This window comes from Dasypus novemcinctus, chromosome 16 (assembly GCF_030445035.2).
Source record: "Dasypus novemcinctus isolate mDasNov1 chromosome 16, mDasNov1.1.hap2, whole genome shotgun sequence".
Taxonomy (NCBI): Eukaryota; Metazoa; Chordata; class Mammalia; order Cingulata; family Dasypodidae; genus Dasypus; species Dasypus novemcinctus.
Window position 1 is genome coordinate 8,696,690 of NC_080688.1, and position 22,043 is coordinate 8,718,732.

The following is a 22,043-nucleotide window of genomic DNA, read 5'->3' on the forward strand; positions in this document are numbered from 1 at the left end:
GAAACACACAAACACCCTTCTTCACTGATTCTTGAATAAATAAAATACCTCAATAGCAAAAAAAAATTTTTTAATGATGTTCTAGTTAATATTACTGCATACATGAACCATGGAGACAATATATTGAGTGGAATAAGCTGGACAAAAAGTGACAATTATATGACCTCACTGATATGACACATTTAGTGTTGGCAAGCTCATAGTTTTAGAATCTAGAATATAGGTTTTCAGGGACTGGGCTCATGGTATGGAACAAGGAGTCAATGCTTAATTTGTAAAGAATTTCTATTTGGATTTATTCAAAATTTTGGAAATTAATGGTGGTGATTGTAGTAAAATATTTTGCTTATAAGTAACAGCATCTAGTTTTATATTTGGATGTGGTTCAAAGGGGTAGTTTCAGTTTTATATATTTTAGTAGATTAAAAGTAAGCAAAGGTGAAGCCATTGTGGCTCAATCGATTGGGTTCCTGTCTACCATATGTGAAGGCAAGCTGGCCCACACTTGAAGAGAGCTCATGGCCCACACCCATAGAGAGCTGATGGTTCACAACTGGAGAGAGCTGACAGCCCACACCCATGGAGAGCTGATGCAGCAACATGACGCAACAAAGGGAGACAATCAGACACAGAAGAATGCACAGCAAATGGACAAAGAGAATAGACAGCAAAACAAGCTGCAAGGGGGGGATAAATAAATAAATGATAAATTTCTTAAAAAAAAGTAAACAAAGGACCATGTAAAAGGTGAACTATAGTTAGTACAATTATAAAAATATTTTTTTAAATAATGGAAAATATAAAACGAGGTGTTAATAATAAGCTGATATATTGGGGAAAATACTCTGGTTTTTACTAAAATTCTTTCTTTAAATTTAAGTATTGTTGATTCTGTTGTAAGAGAAGTGCCACACTAATGACAAAGGCCAATAAAATGGGGTGAGGTTATATAGGAATGCTATAACATTTACATGATTTTTATGTATACTTACAACTACTCTAATTGAAAAAAATTAAAATGAAAAAAATTAATTAAATTTTAAAATGTTTTTTTAACACAAATCCAGGAATTAAAAAAGGAATGGGGAAAGTGGATGTTGCTCAATCAGTTGAATGCCTATTTCCCATATTGGAGGTTCTGGGCTTTGTTCCTGATACTTTCTAAAAATCCACAAGCAAAACAAATGAACAAACCAATTCAGGGGAGCTGATGTGGCTCAATGATTGGTCACTGGCTTCACACATACAACGTTTAGGCTGTGGTACCTAAAATAAAATGAAACTGGACTGAAGTGACATATAGTAAATTTTATACCTGAACATAACTGACCTCTGGTCCATTTTTCATTTGTTGAGTCTCAATCATACAAGATAGTCTCCCATTTCTCTCCTAGGTTGTTGTAGTTGCTATTGCTGTTTTCTTGTTTCACTAAGAAGTAGAGATGAGTTATTAGAGATTTTCTGAGTTAAGATCAACCTAGAAAATACATGTATTATATTAAATAAAAATATTTATTTTTCCCCATATCACCAGGCATGGTGGAAACGTTATTCCTCTAGATTCACACTATATTAACCTAAGACAGAATATTTGCTTATTCTTTGTCATCTATTAAATCACCCAATTTGTGTAAAATTCTCTTTTCTAATCTTTCTCATGACAGGGTAAATACAGCCAGTTGAACCAAAACATTGTTTTATTTATAATATTTCAAGGCCTTACATACAGTCAGCAGTTTAAGGTCAGTGTCATTTTTGTTTAGTAAACATTTAGGCTTTTGCAAGTAAGTTCTAAGCTACGATTAACACCCTATATCTATCATCATCTCCTGGGTGAATTCAATGAATTAGAGAGTAGGAGTTGCAATTCTGCTGAAATTCAGGGCTCAACTGGCACATGGATTTAAATCACTGGAACATATATTTATCAAGTGTAGTGCTAAATATAGTTTCAATTAAAAAGGGGAAAAAAAGCTAAGTATAGAGAACGTATAAATGAAACCAACTCTGTTCCACTAGGGAGTATAAATTCCAAAGTAAGGCCCACGACAGGGTACTGAATTACTGCACTTTCTGCCCTGTTTATAGTTTCTGAATATCTCTAGAGCCCTCAGGAGCCCCACTACTTGTGGCACTGTCTACTGTGGAATTGAGATCTTGCTAAGACTTGCATAAGTGTAACTTCTGGAATGACCTCCCTACTCACTGTGAAATCTCTTGGCCATAAAAACTCAGTTGTATTTAAAATTTTCCCCTTTTTGTCACGATCTTTTTTCCAGATGAACTGCTAGGTTTTTTTTTGGTAATCATCCCTTAGTACCAGGATCACTTTTCCCCAGGAGTCATGACCCATGCTAGGGGGAAGGTAGTGCATTTATATACTGAATTTGGCTTAGATAGAGGCCACATTTGAGCAACAAGGAGGCTTTCAGGAGCTAATTCTTAGGCAGTATATAATACTAGGCTAAATTTCAATTTTTTAAGAAAAACTTATAACTGCAATTATCAATGTTAAGGGCCTGATAAAATAGTCTGTCTTCCTTCGCTAGACATTGCCCTTGTACTTGGGGCTTTCTTGCTGTCCTATTAAGGAATTTAGCAGAACTCCCCAGGATGGGTATTCAATATTCTTTGGGTTATTGTATGGATCTTCAACCACCTAGACAGTGTCCAATGAATACTTGAACATATTTACATAACTTAGAGGCAAACCACTTCCATGTGTCCCCACACATCACAAGGAACAGAGAGTGCCTGCAACTGCTAACAAGATAAATCTATTCATTTTCTCCATGGGATCTAAGTCCCCTCTTAATTAGAAGCAGATTGGGCATCACCATCTCCAAATCCTCAAGACTGGGAAATGAATAATGGACTAAAGTAGACTTGTTTTTATTCCACTCTTGACCTTATTTTTATAGCAATGGAAGAACTTTATTAATATCAAGTCACTGGCCATCAGTGATTCTGAAGAATAGGAGAGGGAATAATATGTGTAATATGGAAACAATTTTGGGACATTGGGACATTGTCTTGAATGACATTGCAAAGACATACAGGCCATTGTCTATTTTGTCATAACTTACAAAATTGTGTGGGATAGAATGTAATATACAATGTAGCAGTGTTTCAGTATGGGTTCATCAATTTTAACAAATATACCACACTCATGAAGGATGGTGTTAATGTGTTAAGGAGGAGGGGTGGGACATATAGGAATCCCTCATATTTTTTATGTAACACTTATGTAATCTAAAATTTATTTTAAAATAAAATAGACTTCCAGGAATATGACATTTTAATAGGTAGGCAGGACTCAATTTTCACAAAAAAAAAAAAAGGGAAAGGGATAAAAGGTACCTGAGTGAGCTGACGTCAGGTTCTGCAGACCCACAGAGTGCTGTTCATCATCCAGAAGAGGGATAGAGAGACAAAGAGGCATAAGGAAAACCATGAGTTACCTCTGTCATTAGGAATGGGACATATATCATACTGTCAAGGCAAATAGCTAAAGTAAAATCCCTAGATCACTGAATGTGCAGCCAAATGAGTATGGAAAGAAAGTCCTCTTCCCAGGGAGGTAAACTTTGGACACAGTAAGTGGAAAGGTGGATGCCTCTACAGTTTTGGTGGGGGACTTTAATGTGCCATTATCACCATTAAACAGAACATTTTGAGATAGGGTCAATAGCGAAATGGAGACCTTATACAATATGTTGGAGGATCAAGACATGATAGACATATAAAGAACATTGCACCCAAGTACAACATGATATACATTCTTCTCAAGCACACCTGGATCATTCTCCAGGACAGAAAACTTGCTAATTGACAGAAAAAGTCTCAAAGATTTTGGAAAGATTGAAATTATACAAAGTAATTTCTCTGACTACAAAGGAAAGAAGCTGGAAATTAATAAGGGGCAGAGAACCAGAATAGCCACAAAGACATGAAAGTAGAACAACAAGTTCTAAAACAATCAGTGTGTCAAGGACAAAATTGCAAAAGAAATCAGTGAATTCCTTGAGGTGAATGAAAATAAGAACACAAAATACCAAAACTTGTGGGTGCAGCAAAAGTGGTGCCTATAAATGCTTCTATTAAGGGAGAAAAGAGCTAAAATCAAGGACCTACTTGTACATCTTGAGAAATTAGATAAAGTACAAAATTTCAGGGCAAAATTCAAGATCAAAGGAAATAACTATTGGATAACAATTAAATAAAATTGACAATATTAATTTAGAAAAAGAAGGCAGTAGAAAAATTAACAAAGCCAGAAGCTAATTCTTTGAGAAAATTGATGGAATTGATAGGCCATTAGCTGCACTGCCAAAGAAAAAAGAGAGAAAAAGGGAAATAAAACACATGATGTGGGAGTGGATACCACTACTCTTCTCACAAAAATGAAAAATGTCATGGGATAATATTTTGAGAGCTTGTATGGAAAAAAGATCAATAATTTAGATAAAATAGAATAATTTCTAGGAGCACACAAGCAGCCTACATTGATGGAGGATGAGGTTGATGAACTCTTCAGATCCATCATGGATGGCAGGATTGTTTGGTCATTTAGGACTCATCAAATAAGAGAGACCTGTGAACAGATGGCTTTACAGATGAATTCTGACAATCATTCCAGAGCAAAGAAATGTCAATTCATCTTAAAGTCTTCCAAAAAAACAGTAGGGTGAGAAATTGCCTAACCTGTTCCATGATGTCAACATCTACATGGTACCAAGGCCACATAAAGGCAACACAGGAAAGGAAACCTACAGACCAATCTCATGAGTTTGGTTGCTGAAGTCCTCAATAAAATACTTGCTCATCATATTCAACAATGCATCAAACAAATTAAACACCATGATCAATTGTGTTTCATCCCTGGAATACACGGAATGTTCAACATAAGAAAATCAACCAATGTACTATCCCACATTAACGAATTAAAAGAGAAAATCATATGATCACCTGTATTGATGCAAAAAAAGCATCACTATAAGCAAATTGTGGTCTATACACACAATGGAATATTACTCAGCTTTAGGAAAGAATGACATATTGATACACTGTACAACATGGATGAATCTTTAAAACCTTTTGTTGAGTGAAGCAAGCCAGTCACTAAAGGACAAAATATTGGTTGCTGATGTGGGAGGAGTGTCTGATGGGGTGTGGGGTATATAGGAATCTCATATTTTTTATTGTAATGATTTTTGTGATCTATGTATCTTTTTAAAAACGACAATAAAAATATTACATGACCCCACTGTTATGACCTATGCTAATTTAGCAGACTCACAGAGCTAGAGGCTGAAGGATGGGTTACCAGGAGACAGAGCAGGAGTAGAGTGTGGTGAGTTGGTGCTCAGTATGGGGGAAATCCTACATTAAGCTGGAAGGGGGTGATTAGTCAATGGATGTGGTTGGCAGTGGTGTGGGGATATGAGTGGAGTTGAATGTGCTGGAATGTGAAGGTAAGCAGTGTGCTTGGTGGTTGGCTTAGGCTATCTGTGGAAATCAGGGTATCATGGAGGAAGGAACAGATGAACTGTTCCTTGTGGGGATTGTGGGTCTGTGGCTAAAATTACAATGGTGAGTATGTTCTTTTAGCAAATACAGCTATGAGGGATTATTGGTGCAGATCATTGGAGGTAGGGGATTATGTGGGAAAGGGTGTACCAGGGGCATGCTTCTATAGAATATGAAAGTCTTCATCATGTCATAGGGTGTTATTGCATTGGGTGGAAACCAACAGAATAAATGAGAAAATATTAAATTCCTATGCTAAGGAGTTCTGTTATGTTCTTAAATACAGCAGAAGGATCCTTTCAAGGATATACGCAGTGCCTAATAAAAAAAAGATCAACCAATATATCAAGGCCTCAACATTAATGCATATAACCTTGACACTAATTCTTCAAAATTTGCATCTTAGAGGCTAACATGGATTCCAAGGGAGGGAGAGAGAAGAATGGATGGAACTTTGGACAATTTTAGACATTGGAATTTTTCTGCATGATCTTACAATGACAGATACAGGTTATTATGCATTTTGTTAAAACCTATAAGGTGTATGGTATAGAATGTGAACCATAGTGTAAATCATTGATCATGGTTAGTTGCAATTCTTCAATATCAATTGTAACACATGGGCCATAATCAAGTAAGATAATACTAATAGGGGAAATTGGGAGGAAGGTGTGGGATATGTGGGAATCCCTTGTATTTTCTATATGATTTTTCTGTAACCTAAATCTCCTTTGAAAATAAGTGAAAAAAATTAGACAAAGGGGGAACATACAGAAGAAATTGACACCTTACATAAAAGATGATACATTTTACACAGATGAAAGACTCAATCCAATTTTTAAAATATATTTTATCTTTTTTATTTTTATTTTATATTTTGTATTTTTGTATTTTTTGGCTTTGTTTTGTGGCAGATTTTGGTTATAGAAGAGTTGTGACTCTTGCAGAGGAGGATCACTTGTGCAGGGTGTCATTGGCTGGGGAATATATGGAAAAGGATATACCTGGGACATGGTCTATGGAGTGTAAATATGTTCAAGTAGTCATGGAGAACATGTTGTACTGATGGTTAGAGACTGTCAGAATAATTGACAGAATGTCAAATTCTCATACTGGGGAGTCCTGCTACGTTCTCTCATAGAGTGGGAAGAATGTCTTCAGTACATGAGTTGTGCCTAGCAAAAGAGGATATACCAATACGTTAGGTCCTTACTATTGATTCCTCTACTTATGGGCCCTGTTCTTGTGAAATTCAAACTTGGTCTAATAATGTAGATTGCCTTAGTCATTGGCTCCTGAAAACTTCCTTGCTGCTCATATGTGGCCTCTCTTTAAGAAGTAAGGACATGACTCCTAGGATTGAACCTACCTTTCACCAAGGGATTATTACCAAGCACCAAGGAGCAAAGCATTTGGGTAAAGACCTTGTTCAAAAGGGAGAAATGTTACATATAAATGAGTTTTTATGGCTATCATAACTTATTGCCCCAAAGTGTTAGAGTTAGACTCATTTTTAATTTTCCTGTGGTATACCCATTAAATACGTTTCTCAGAAACATATTTATTTATATGCCAATTTGTATTCATTGGCAGTTCATATGTTGACTGAGCAATGAATCTCAGCATAATTGCAGCCAACACCTAATTTCCAGTTCACCAGACTTTCCCAGGGCAACTAATAAAATGATGATATGAACATTGCCCATCTCCAAAAACAGTGTATCTACAACTGCAACAAAGATGCTTCCACCAATCTGCCCCATGAGATCTAAGCCCCCTCTCAATGAGAAGAGGAGTGGCTATCACCATCTCCAATTCCCCAAGATGAAAAAATGAGCAAACATAATGGGGAATTCAACAATGGACTAAAGTAGACTTATTATTATTCTAGTAATGGAAGAAATTATTGCATTGATGCATTAGACAGTAGACAACAGAAGTTTTGAGGGGACAGAGAGGGAAGAATGGCGTAAGATGGGACATTATTGGAACAGTGTAATTGTTCTACATGACACTGCAGTGGTGGATACAGACTGTGATACATTTTGTCAAATCCTACAGAATTGTGTGGTGTGAAGTGTAAATCATAATGTGAGCTGTGGATAGGGTTTAGTAGCAATATTACAATGTGTGTTCTTAAATCGCGACCAATATACAATATTAATGAATGAAATTATTAGTGGGGAAAATGTAGGAAGGGAAGGGGATGAGGTCTATGGGAATCTTCTATAGTTTCATTGTAGTATTTTTGCATTCTAAAGCCTCTTTAAAAATAAAATAGGAGAGATCAAGATGGTGGCTGAGTGAACTTGCCTTGTGGTCTCTCCTGGGAAGAGGTGGCTGGGTGCTGCTGGAGGTTCTCTGAGGCCGGGCTTTTTTGGGATTTTTGCAGGGCAGGAAGTGTCTGGACATTGATTTGATGGAAAGGTAATGGAGAGGATTGGTCTATAAGATATAATTTGGGTTCTATTGCCCAGAGGTGAGACATGCACACGGGTTGCTCCCTCTGTGGGGATGGGTGGAGCCGTGGTATCAGCACAGCGGCTCTGCTTTTTGGTGGCTCTGTGGTGCTGGGGAGTTCGCGAGTCCTGGGCGGGCTGTTGGGGGATTGATGGGATGGGACACCTTTACGGATTGATTTGGGGAGACAGGCGGTGTTTTGTTGGGAAGCGGGGGAATTTTTGATTGTGGACACAAATAATAGCACTTCCACCTGGAGCCCCACCCCCACAAGCCTGGCTGCCGATCTGCAACTTCTGCAACGGAATTAGATTGTTGGCAATAAAGGGACGTAATTGGGAGGCTGTTACAGGCTGCGGCGAGGAAGGGGGACACATCAGGAAGCCGAGTGGGGAATATTTTGCGAAGCCTGGGAATTCCGGTTTTGGAATCTGTTTTCAGGGTTTCCAACTGGAGCCCTGCCCATGGGCCCGGCTTCGGATCTGCATCATTAAATTGGCTGCGGTGTAGAGGCTCCCTCACGTGGCTGTTTTGTGGGATCACAGGGTGGGAGCTGTCCAGAAGCTGAATTGACAATATACCCACAAAATAAACCCTACTGAGTAAGTGAATTGCAGGGTTCAGACATAATATAGAGTTTGCGGATCTGATTTTCCCCATAGGGTTGGCACCCAGCTGCGGGGATCCCTGAGGGCTGTGTTACACTGCAGGACTCCTAGGCTTCCTGTTGACCAGATTTGAGGTTGCTGGGTCTGAATCCTCTAAACTCTGGTGGCCCACACCCCAGAGTCTCACACCTCTTGAGCCTTCAATATCTCAGACTTTCCACCCCTGAATCCATCATGCCCTGAGGTCCATCTGAGGTACCTGAATGCCCTAGCCTACAACGTTTGCGTTTTTTCTTTATCATTTCATTTTGTTTTGTTTTTATTTTAATTTTATCTTATTTTTTTTTACTTTTTTTAATGTCCTGATTGCAAATATTGCATTATCCCCTCGTCTTTTCTCCCAGCGTATCCCCCAAAGTCTTATTTTTATTCAGGTATTTAGGGTTTTTTTTTTCTCTTGTTGTTGCTGTAGTTGGTGTTGCAATTTTGGTTTGTGTATATCTGTTTTTTTCTTTCCCCCACTTGTTCCCCACCCTTTGCCCAGCACCTTTTTCTTTCTTCCTTTCTTCTCTTTTTTCTTTCATTTTTCTTTTTTTCTTTTCTTTTTCTGTTTTCTCTCTCCCTCTTGTCCCTCATTTTCTACTTATTTTATTTTAACTCAATTATACAATAGGTGTGGCAGGGAACACCTCACATTTGTTGGGTTTTCTCATCCTCCACTGCCTCATTTCTGTGTGAACTAATTTAGGCTAGCTACACTATCCCCTTTCCCCTACATCTTGATATCCGCCATCATCTACTGTCTCTCTTATATTCCACCTCCCACCTCCCTTTCTTTGATCCACAAAGTGTCTAACTCTTAATTTCTAATACCTTTGTTTTGTTTGCTATCTGTTATCCACTCTTGAAACTATTACCTTTCTTTTCTCTTTTCCTCTCTCACGTAAACAATAGCTTTTTAGCTCATACCATATTCCTCCCATATTAGTCATCTACCTCATAATAGGTACTCTACCTACTGTTATAACTCTACACAATTTACATGAATCTAACCTCCATCCTCCCAGATCTCATATTCTTGCTTTGTTAACATATATCACCAATACTACTTTACACTTTTTCCTTGCTTACACAATTGCCTTTCCCCAGCACTAATACTTCCCTTTAAAGAGAACTTAACCAGCAAAAAGAAATTAGAATAAGAAGAACAAAGTGACAAAAAGAAGACATAACACTTATGCAAAAACAACAGCTAATTAATCTCCAAGACTAGACAAAGAAGCTAAGGAACTGATTAAACCCATGAAGATAAAATGCTGACCAGACAGCAACAAAAATCTACAAACCGAATCAGTAATCAGGAAAACATGGCTGAATCCAATCAACAAACCAAAAATCAAGAAGGGGAGCAGAACTTCGCACAAGCAATGAAAGATCTCAGAACATTTATCACCGACACATTTGATGAAGTAATGAAAGAGGTTAACAACATGAAGACAACACTTGGAGGGGAAATTGCAGACATACGCAAAAAGATAACAGATATGATGAAAATGAACACCACACTTCAAGAAATCAAAAATACCCTTGCAGCAAATATCAGCAGACTAGAGGAGGCAGAGGAGAGAATTAGTTATGTGGAAGACAGTACATCAGAAATCAAACAGATAGTAGAAGGGGTCGATAAAAAGATAGAAAAATCCAGCTAGGACTTAGGGACCTGAATGACAATGCAAAATGCTCAAACATACATATAATAGGCATTCCAGAAGGAGAAGAGAAGGGAAAGGGATCAGAAGGAGTGTTGCAGGAAATAATGGCTGAAAACTTCCCAAATCTACTGAAGGAAACAGAAGCACATATCCAAGAAGCACAGTGCACTCCACTAGTAATAAAACCCAAAAGGCCCACCCCAAGACATATACTTGTCAAATTATCCAGTGCTCAAGACAAAGAGAAAATCCTAAAAGCAGCAAGAGAAAAGAAAACCATCACATACAAGGGAAGCTCCATAAGATTAAGTGCTGATTTCTCATCTGAAACCATGGAGGCAAGAAGGCATGGTATGATATAGTCAAGGTACTAAAGGAAAAAAATTTCCAACCAAGAATACTCTATCCAGCAAAACTAGCATTCAAACATGATGGAGAGTTCAAAATATTCACAGATAAACAGAAACTTAAAGAGTATACCAACAAGAAACCTCCCCTTCAAGAAATTCTAAAGGGAGTTCTGCAGGAAGAAAGGAAAAAACAGGACAGACAGAGTTGGAGGAGAGTATAAGAGCAACAACAACAACAAAAAAACAAAAATAGAAGGAAAAAAATACAAACAAAATATGACAAACACAAATCCAATCAAAACATGGCTAACACAAATAATTCCTTGAAAGTAATAACACTGAATGTCAATGGATTAAACTCACCTATCAAAAGATTCAGACTGGGACATTGGATAAGGAAATATGACCCATCCGTATGCTGTCTACAAGAGACACATCTTTGACCCAGAGACGCATGGAGATTGAAAGTGAATGGCTGGAAAACAATCATACAAGCAAACAATAACCAAGAAAAGGCAGGAGTAGCTATATTAATATCAGACAAAATAGACTTTAAATGTGAAAATATTGTGAGAGACAAAGAAGGATACTACATTTTAGTGAAAGGGAAAATTTGTCAAGAAGATCGAACAATCATAAATATTTATGCTCCTAACAAGGGCGCCTCTAAATACGTGAGACAAACGCTGGAAAAACTAAGTGAAACAATAGATGCATCTACAATTATAGTGGGGGATTTTAATACACCACTATCTACCTTGGACAGAACATCTCAAAAGAGAATCACTAAAGAAACAAAATATTTGAACAGTAAATTAGAGAAGCTGGATCTAATAGACATATATAGATCATTATACCCAAACACAGCAGGATATACTTTTTCCTCAAGCGCACATGGAACATTCTCCAAGATAGACCATATGCTAGGACACAAAGAAAGGGTGAATGAAATCAGAAAGATTGAAATCATACAAAACAATATCTCTGACCACAGTGGAGTCAAGGGGAAATTTGCAAGGGACAGAGGCCCAGGTTTCACACCATGATTTGGAAATTAAACAGCATACTCTTAGAAAAACAGTGGGTCTAAGAGGAAATCTCAAAAGAAATCAATGGCTACCTTGAAACAAATGATAATGATAACACAACATACCAAAATTTATGGGATGCAGCAAAAGCAGTACTGAGAGGGAAATTTATAGCCATAAATTCATATATCAAAAAAGAAGAAAGAGCAAAAATTGAAGAGCTAACTGCACATTTGAGGGAATTAGAAAAACAACAACAAAGTAACCCAACAGGAAGAAGAAGGAAGGAAATAACAACGATAAGAGCAGAACTAAATGAAATAGAAAATAAGAAAGCACTTGAAAAGATAAACAAGACCAAGAGCTGGTTTTTTTTAGAAGATCAACAAAATTGACAAACCTTTAGCGAGACTAACAAAGAAAAAAAGAAAGAAGATGCAAATACACAAAATAAGAAATGAGAAAGGCAATATCACCACTGACCCCGCAGAAATAAAGAGGATCCATAAGAGGATACTTTGAAAAACTATATTCCAACAAAAACGACAATTTAGAGGAAATGGACAAATTCCTAGAAACACAAAATCAACCCATATTGATGAAAGAAGAAATTTATGATCTTAACAAACCAATCACAAGCAGAGAGATAGAATCAGTCATTAAAAATCTCCCAACTAAGAAGAGCCCAGGGCCAGACGGCTTCACAGGTGAATTCTACAAAATATTCCGGAAAGAACTAACACCAATCCTGCTGAAACTATTCCAAAAAATCGAAACAGAAGGAACATTGCCGAACTCCTTCTATGATGCCAACATTACCCTAGTACCAAAGCCAAACAAAGACACCACAAGAAAGGAAAATTACAGACCAATTTCTCTATGAACCTAGACGCAAAAATACTTAACAAAATACTTGCTAATCGTATTCAACAACACATTAAACGAATTATACACCACGACCAAGTGGGATTTATTCCAGGTATGCAAGGATGGTTCAACATAAGAAAATCAATCAACGTAATACACCATATAAACAATTGAAGGAAAAAAATCACATGATTATATCTATAGATGCAGAAAAAGCATGTGACAAAATACAGCACCCTTTCTTGATAAAAACACTCCAAAAGATTGGAATACAAGGAAATTTTTTGAACATGATAAAGAGTATATACGAAAAACCTGCAGCCAACATTGTTTACAATGTAGAAATCCTAAAATCCTTCCCTCTAAAATCAGGAACAAGACAAGGATGCCCATTGTCTCCGCTCATATTTAACATTGTCTTAGAAGTACTTACTCGAGCACTGAGGCAAGAACCAGATATAAAAGGAATTCAAATTGGAAAGGAAGAAGTCAAAATTTCATTATTCGCAAATGAGATGATCCTATACATAGAAAACCCTGAAAGATTTACAACAAAGCTTCTAGAATGCATAAATGAGTTTAGTAACGTCGCAGGTTATAAGATCAATGCGCAAAAATCAGTAGCATTTCTGTACACAAATAATAAGCAAGATCAGGAGGAAATCAAGAAACAAATACTATTCACAATAGTAAATAAAAAGATCAAATACTTAGGAATAAATTTAACTAAAGAGGTAAAAAACTTATACACCGAGAACTATACAAGACTGTTCAAGCAAATCAAAGAAGACCTAAATAAATGGAAGAATGTTCCTTGTTCATGGATAGGAAGACTGAATATTATTAAAACGTCTATCCTACCAAAACTGATCTACACATTCAAGGCAATCCCAATAAAAATCAACACAGCCTTCTTTAAGGAACTAGAAAAACTAACTATGACATTTATTTGGAAAGGAAAGAGACCCCAAATAGCCAAAGACATATTGAAAAAGAAAAACGAAATTGGAAGAATCACACTACCGGACTTCAAAACATACTACAAAGCTACAGTAGTGAAAACAGCATGGTACTGGCATAAGGAGAGACACACAGACCAATGGAATCGAATTGAAAGTTTTGATATAGAACCTCATATATATATAGCCATATAATATTTGATAAAGCCACCAAACCCTCTCAACTGGGAGAGAATGGCCTATTCAACAAATGGTGCCTGGAAAACTGGATAGCCATATGTAGAAGAATGAAAGAGGATTACCATCTCACACCTTATACAAAGATCAACTCAAGATGGATCAAAGACCTAAATATAAGAGCCAAGTCCATAAAAACCTTGGAAAGCAGTGTAGGGAAACATCTCCAGGACCTTGTAATAGGAAATGGATTCATGAATATTACACCAAAAGCACGAGCAGCAAAAGAACTAATAGATAAATGGGAATTCCTCAAAATTAAAGCCTTCTGCACCTCAAAGGAGTTTGTCAAGAAAGTAAAAAGGGAGCCCACACAGTGGGAGAAAATATTTGGCAACCATATATCTGATAAGAAACTTATAACTTGCATATATAAAGAACTCCTATATCTTGAAAATAAAAAGATAAACAACCCATTTAAAAAATGGGAAAAAGATTTAAACAGATACTTCTCCAAAGAAGAAATACAAATGGCTAAAAAGCACATGAAAAAATGCTCCAAATCTCTAGCTATCAGGGAAATGCAAATCAAAACTACAATGAGATACCATCTTACTCCCATAAGAATGGCAGCTATGAAAAAAACAGAAGAATACAAATGCTGGAGAGGATGTGAAGAAAGGGGAACACTCATCCACTGCTGGTGGGAATGCAGAAGGATCCAACCATTCTGGAGGACAGTTTGGCAGTTTCTCAAAAAACTAACCATAGATTTGCCATATGATCCAGCAATACCACTGCTGGGTATATACCCAGCAGAACTGAAAACAAGGACACAAACCGATATATGAACACCAATGTTCATAGCAGCATTGTTCACTATCGCCAAAAGTTGGAATCAACCCAAATGCCCATCAACAGATGAGTGGATCAATAAAATGTGGTATATACACACAATGGAATACTACTCGGCTCTAAGAACAAATACACTACAAACACGTGATAACATGGATGAATCTTGCGAACCTTATGTTGAGTGAAGCAACCCAGGCATTGAAGGACAAATACTACATGACCTCAATGATATGAAATAAGCAAGCTGCCTCAGAGAGCTAGAGACTAAACGATAGGCTTACAGAAAATCGGGGGGTGGAGGAAGGATGTGAGCCGACGTCTGCAGGGGGGGAATTTATGATGAGCTGGCGGTAAGTATAAACACAAAGAAGAGAGAAAATGGGGTCAAGGGGTTGCCTTTGGGTGGGCTTTGCGGGTTTGAGGGGGGCTGGGGACTGGCTGATGGGTAATATTGCCCAAAAAGTGGGAGGAGGGAGGGGTAACATACAAACATAGGAGAGCGACAGGTGTTGGTTGAGAGTAAAATGCTGAGAAAATCACATCAAAATATAATTAAGAGGGTTACCTGTTTAGGATGCTCGGAGGGGATGGTCTGATGTGGGACGGGCTCCTGGGGAATATCTGAATGCTCATTGTGCCAGAGTGGGTGGTAACATTGGGTAGAGACCCAAGTAGTGAGAGTGGGGGTGGACCCACATCCTGGGGAGGATGAATGCCATCAAATAGAGGGAACTGTATCTCTCGAGAGAAAGGGTGACTCCCAGGGCATTGGGGCAGTTGAGCAAGTTAGGCCCTGAACACTGTTTCAAGTATTTCTGGACGTGGCTCCTCAGGACACGGAGGTTGGATGTCACTGTGGGCACCAAGGGGATGGGAAAATGGATGTTAAATGTGTGGAACCAAGGTAAATGTGGGGTAAGAGAGTAGTTTCACGAGAGTACACAAGGATGGATATAAAACATGTAATATTACACCATAAACATATAAGGGATGACAGACTGAGAATGTAAACCATAATGTAAAACATAGGATAACTAAAAATTTAGAAAACTGTGTGTCCTAAAGTATGCACCACAATGTAAGCACAGATGTCACCTTGTTTGAAAGCTATTATCTCAGACTCTGTACATCACTGTAAGTAAATATGATGTGAATAGGTTGTAAGAATATCGCTGTGGAAGGAAAAAGATTTTGTGGTGGATGTGTGGGAGTGCTGTATATTGTATATATGAATTGCCTGTGGTCTAGGGCTCGTGTGAAGAGAAGTTCAATAATTAAGGAAAAAAGAAAAAAAAAAGAAAAAGATAGGATGTAGAATTTTTCCAAGTCAACACATATTCTATATCTAACCTTTATACCCATCGCTATATGCCATTTCACTAGTAAGGGATCCTGACATTATATTGGGCTTCAATTTTCAGGAAGTTCTGGATCACAGAGTGGTCCAACAATGGCAGTGGAGGAATACTGGTATAGGATACTATTGACAGGGGATATATGGCTGACAGGGAGCTATAAAGGGCATATGTCCAGGGTGCATGGTAATGTTTGGATATACTCATAGTGGCAACAATTAAAAACTACAGCTGGGGGGGTACTGGGTTCCTGGCCAGGGGTGCTCTGTCATGGTCCCTAGGGGAGCAGCGGCAGCCCTCCAGGTGCAGCAGCAAGGACCGGGAAGGAATGAGGGTCCAACAATGAGCCCCTGATCCTAATGACTATGCTTGTGAGCCTATATGCCTGAAATAAGAACAAGGCCTTGAGCAGCTCTGTGCCTGGGAATTTCCTCCTGACAGCCTTCATGTTACTCAAATGTGGCCAGTCTCAAAGCCAAACTCAGCATGTAAATGCAATGCCTTCCCCCCAGCGTGGGACATGACACCCGGGGATGAGCCTCCCTGGCACCGAGGGATCACTATCAACTACCAACTGATGATGCAACTGGAAAATGACCTTGAATTGAAGGTTCGATGCGGATCAGCAGAATATCCCTGTCTGCATATAATAACATGACTTTAAAATGCTGTTTGACCTAATGTAAGGGGGAAAAGGAAAGGAGAAATGAGTTTATATGGCTACAAGTCTCTAAAAAAGAGTCTGGAGTCTGTCAGAAGGATTGCCCTTATGCACAACTGAACAGAGTCTAAGAGACAGAAAAAGTAGATACAATCCCCAGGTATTGGTTCCTTGGAGGGCTAAAGAGACCCACGGGTTCTATGGTCATGGCAGATGGGGTTCACTGCCATGTCAGATGGCCCTTCTTTGGAGCTGGTGTTTCTGCGTGATGAAACTGGACTCAGATGGGATCTTCTTTTATAAGACTTTCATGCTACTTTACTGGAATTGTAGATGGTGTTGGGGTTTAACATATATTTAGGGGATTTGAATCTCTGGACTGACAATATGATAGCCAGGCCCTGAGCCTCAACAGACTCCAGCTCCTACACTCTGATTTATTGGACTCACCTCACTCAGCCAAGATGGAGTTGAAGAAGATCAACCACCACACCATGGAGCCTAGAGTGCCTACAACTGAAAGCAGGAGGATTGCATCCAGTAACCATGTGGAATCTGAGCCTCCTCTTGACATAGAGGTGCAACAGACACAACCAATCCAAGGTCCACAGAGAAAAGGTGGCATTAGAGTGGAAAAGTGGACATGGTGGCTGATGAGTATGGGGAATGGCAGGAAGAGATGAGATGTGGAGGCGCCTTTGGGACTTGGAGTTGCCCTGGATGGTGCTTCAGGGGCAATCACCAGACATTGTAAATCCTCCCAGGGCCCACTGGATGGAATGGGGGAGAATATGGGCCATGATGTGGACCATTGACCATGAGGTGCAGAGATACCCAGAGATGTACTTACCAAATGCAATGGATGTGTCATGATGATGGGAGTGCATGTTGCTGGGGGGGGGGGAGGGGGGGAGTGGTGGTGTGGGGGTGGTGGGGTAGAATGGGACCTCATATTTTTTTTAATGTAATATTTTTACAAAATCAATTTAAAAAAAGTTAAAATAAATAAATAAAAATTGAAAAATAAAAATATAATAAAATTTTTAAAAAATTGAAATAAAAAATAAAAATGAATCAAACAGCAACAGCAAAAACACTATGCCTAACCACAACTAATGAAAAAATGAAATTATTTGGGAACAAATACCAAATGGAGAATTTGAGAAAATGAAAACTGAGGAAATTAACTCAATTGAACTAAGGCAGTCATATTATCTTGATTTATTCCTATTACATTTATAACTATTTTATAGAAGCCTAATTGGAAGACATTGGAAGAGTATAACAATGTTATGACCATAATGGAAGAAATCAATTTTCAATAGGTCAACAGTTTTTGTTGATTATACAGCATCTATTAGACTTTTTTGGAATAGGGTAAAGATTACCATATTTTAATTTCAGTGGTGAAAGAATACAGGTGTTCAAAAAATGTGAATGTAATACAAAACTAAAAATATAATTATGTAATATACACAACAGCTTCCTAAACAAAGATCCTATACTCTGATTATCAGAAAGTATTATACTTTTACTGACTGTTTTAAATTAAATCATCAGGGTCATGGCAAATGCTCCTTTCCATTTTCTCTTCAAATATTCATTAGAAATACAGTTATATATGAGACATGAACCGAAGTAAAATATAAACCTACATGTTCTAGACTCTTAATCAGGATGCTTGGCCAACAAGTGATGATTTAGAAATAATTCTACTTGAATAAGAATGTTCTGCGGGAAATATCAGTAAATCTAGATAATCACTTTGGCTAATGCTGAACATGTCCTTTAGCAACAGTTTTTAATATTTCTTTTATAATAGAAATATTTTGTTAGACAATATCTCAGGATTATCATAATGATGGTGAACATGTTTCTGCACCTAGAAATATATATTCTTAAAAGATTCTGTGTCTCTCTAGCCAGCAACAGTGATGCTTGCACCAAGGCCTGAGCCCCTACTATTTCCTGGGCACATTGCCAGCTTTGATTCTCTGAGAGGAGAAACACTTCCCCAGGACTTTCTTTAGAGCTGCTGCCACTTCTTTATTCCTCAGGCTGTAGATGAGTGGGTTGAGCATGGGGGTGAGGATGGTGTAGAAGGCAGACACTACCTTGTCTTTCTCTGGTGTATGGTACGAATGGGGTAGAACATTGGTGTAGAAGGCTGTTCCATATGAAATGCTCACCACCATGATATGGGACGAAGAGGTAGCAAAGGCTTTGCGTCGGCCCTCTGAGGAGTTCATCCTATGGACAGTGATAAGGATCTGTGTGTAGGAGACAGAGATGACAGAAATGGGAATGAGCAGCATCAGGACACAGCATGCATACATCAGCGTCTCATAGAGGGAGGTGTCAATACATGACAGCTTCAGCACAGCTGGGATCTCACAGAAAAAATGATTGATTTCTCGGGACCCGCAGTAAGGGAAACTCATAGTGACGGGCGTCAGTATAAATCCATCCAAGGAGCCACCAACCCAGGAGATCACCGCCATAAGCAAGCAAATCCTACGATTCATGATGAGAGGGTATCGGAGGGGGTTGCACACAGCTACAAAACGGTCATAGGCCATGAGGCCCAGCAACAAGAATTCTCCTCCAATCAGGGTCACATAGAGGAATATCTGAACTGCACAGCCTATGAAAGAAATGGTCTTTTCCTTGGACAGAAGATCGTGTAGCATCTTTGGGACAGTGATGCAGATATACATTGTATCCATGATGGAGAGCTGGCTGAGTAAGAAGTACATGGGCGTGTGGAGACGTGAGTCCATGTAAATAAGCAGAATCATAACCACATTGGTTGTTACCGCCACCACAAAGATGGAAAAGAGGACTGTAAAAATAAGTCCAGGAAACACTGGATGGGTGATGAGTCCCAAGAGGACGAAGTCAGTGGAGTTCTTAAAACTGGCCTCCATGTCCATTTCACTTAGCAGAGAAGATGCAGAAATTTAGTCAGTTAATTAATAATCAAATATTTATGGAAAACCTAATTATTCATAAAGGAAAGAACATAAACTTTGAAAGCAGTAACTTCCAGAATTTTAGTTTCAATGTTAATTGCATGTGTGATATTGGACAGATAAACTAATCTCAAAATTCAGTTTTTCATCTATGACAAGAACTTCAAAGATCTAGTCTTCTATTGGCTACAAGTGAGAAATAAAAGTAATAATTCATAAAGTATGAGTTTCAGAGTCTGAAACATTTTCTATACATATTTTCTAATCTTACCCCTTAGATTGAAATTTTTCTGAGACTGGTTATCAGTTCCTTTTCTCCTTTGCTTCCTTGTAATTAATATACAAGCTTGATTATGTTTAACTTTTTCCTCTGCCTTTAAGATGATTATATTGTTAGCATTCTCAAAATCATCCATTTTTGCTTTAATTAACTGATAGAAAAATAAATATGATGTCAATAATTCTAGTTAATTTTAATTTGGCTTGTTTTATTTTTTAAACATTTTGACTGTTTGAAACATTAATAATTGACAAGGCAGTGCTGCTAAGTTCATTTGAAGGTCAAGAGCCACAAAACTTTACATCTGATATTGAATGTCAAAGGAAGCTCATATATTATGCATGGTTCAATTTAGCTAAATATCTGGATTCTATCATTTATTACAAATATTTCAAATAAGGACCTCGGTGAAATTTGCTCAACTTGTAGGGTTAGGAATCCTCATTGTGTTGTTCTTTCTGGTTAAAATTATTGGACCTGCCAAAATTTTATGACTTCATACACTGAACACAATAACTTATTTTCAGCAGTGCTAATTCAATTTCTTTGACAGAGTGGCATTCTGAACTTCACACTGTTAGATTGTCCTAGGTAGCAAATCTATTTGATCATCTTTCCTTACATTTCTTTTTCTATTGTTCTGCTGATACTTTCTGCTTATAAGAGAGAAAATTCTGACTTCAAAGGGAAAAAGACACAGTAGTATTAGAATTCCCTGAAAGAAAATGGGATTAATTTTTACCAATCTTACTCTTGAGTAATCTATATGTGAATTTCTGTTATACATAGGGACATTGAAAGATGAACTGTCAATTGTTATTATTTGGCTTCTTATAAATACTAAATATATGTGGATCTCACACTTCAATGAAAACATTATTGAGGACATTTATTTCTAGAAAATAAGCTTCCATGTTCTAACATAAGCAGATTATTTGTTTCCTCATGAGGAAAATGTGGTCAAGAATAGATACTGGGAAGATCTGTTTTGGGTTAAATTTTCTGTGATAAGGCAACTTCACTGAAAGTATCAAGATAAGTAGGAGAATAAACAAGGGACTGCAATGTCTCACAAATCAGAAAGAAAAAAATGTATCTTGCCATGTCCCAGGTATAGTTTACATGCTTTCCATATATGAAGTCAGAGTAAACCATACTTTTCATGAAGATACCGTGCATCAGACTAAATAATGTAAGTTGTATTCTTCACCTCAAAAAATTCACAGTATAACTGAAGATGGAGATAACTGGAAAGCACAGGGTATTTTAAAAACACTGAAGTGATAATTACTTTGAAAATAGTAATGCAACAAGAACCAAGAGAAGACTGAGGTAAGTTTTCTTACAGCACACAGACACAAAAATTGCCTGATTTTAAAATTTGAAATTTAAAAATTAAAAGGAAAGACAGGGTCATAGATGGCTTAAACAATAGCAATGAAATCTCTCAAGCAGCTGAAGGATATCTTGGAGAATTACAGTGTGCAGAATAGGGTGAGTTTGGATTGTTCTGGATCTGGAACATGAAAGATTTTGACTCCAAGTATCTAGAAATAGGATATAAAAATAGAGTGCTGTTTGAGTATTAAACATGATGAAATATTTATTTAAGAAAGATATATCTGGAAAATATAATCAGAAAATTCTTGAAAGAAAAATATTAATAGTAATATTTTATTGAAACTATTAATATTTTATTGAAACCACACCGGACTGAATCCACTGTTTCTGATCTTCTCTTTCTTTCTCTATAGCCACTAAACCTGTAATTCTTTATTTTTTATTATTAGAATAGTTGTGAGTTTATAAAACAATTATATAATACATACAGGGCTCTAATATATCACTTTACCACTAACACCTTGCATTATTGAGAAAACATTTGTTACAGATGATGAAAGAAAATCAAAATATTACTGCTAATTATAATCTTTATATTTGGTATATTTTCCCCATAGCCACTGTACTATTAACACCCTGCATTAGCATGGAATATTTGCTATAGTTCATGAGAGAATGTTCTCACATCTGTACTGTTAACCACCGGATTTGCTCTTTTATAGTCCCATGCTTTGTATACTCCATTTAAGGTAAACTCAGTGCTCCCATCTTCATCGCAGTTTTGCTTCCATCAGCTCAATCAATTATAAATGTTTTCATTAGTCTACATGGAAAAAATCCAATACCTCCTTATACTCCCTATTGTTGAACCTAAGAATTGGTATAACGT

General features: G+C 37.5%; 1 protein-coding gene across 1 annotated transcript; it reads right to left on the minus strand.

Moving 5' to 3' along the window:
- Positions 1-18,522: 18,522 nt before the first annotated feature.
- On the minus strand, positions 18,523-19,488 carry LOC101440587 (olfactory receptor 2T2-like). The gene has a single exon (XM_004478352.2). It carries the CDS (start codon positions 19,486-19,488, stop codon positions 18,523-18,525), a length of 966 nt encoding a protein of 321 aa, XP_004478409.2.
- Between the last annotated feature and the right edge of the window lie 2,555 nt (positions 19,489-22,043).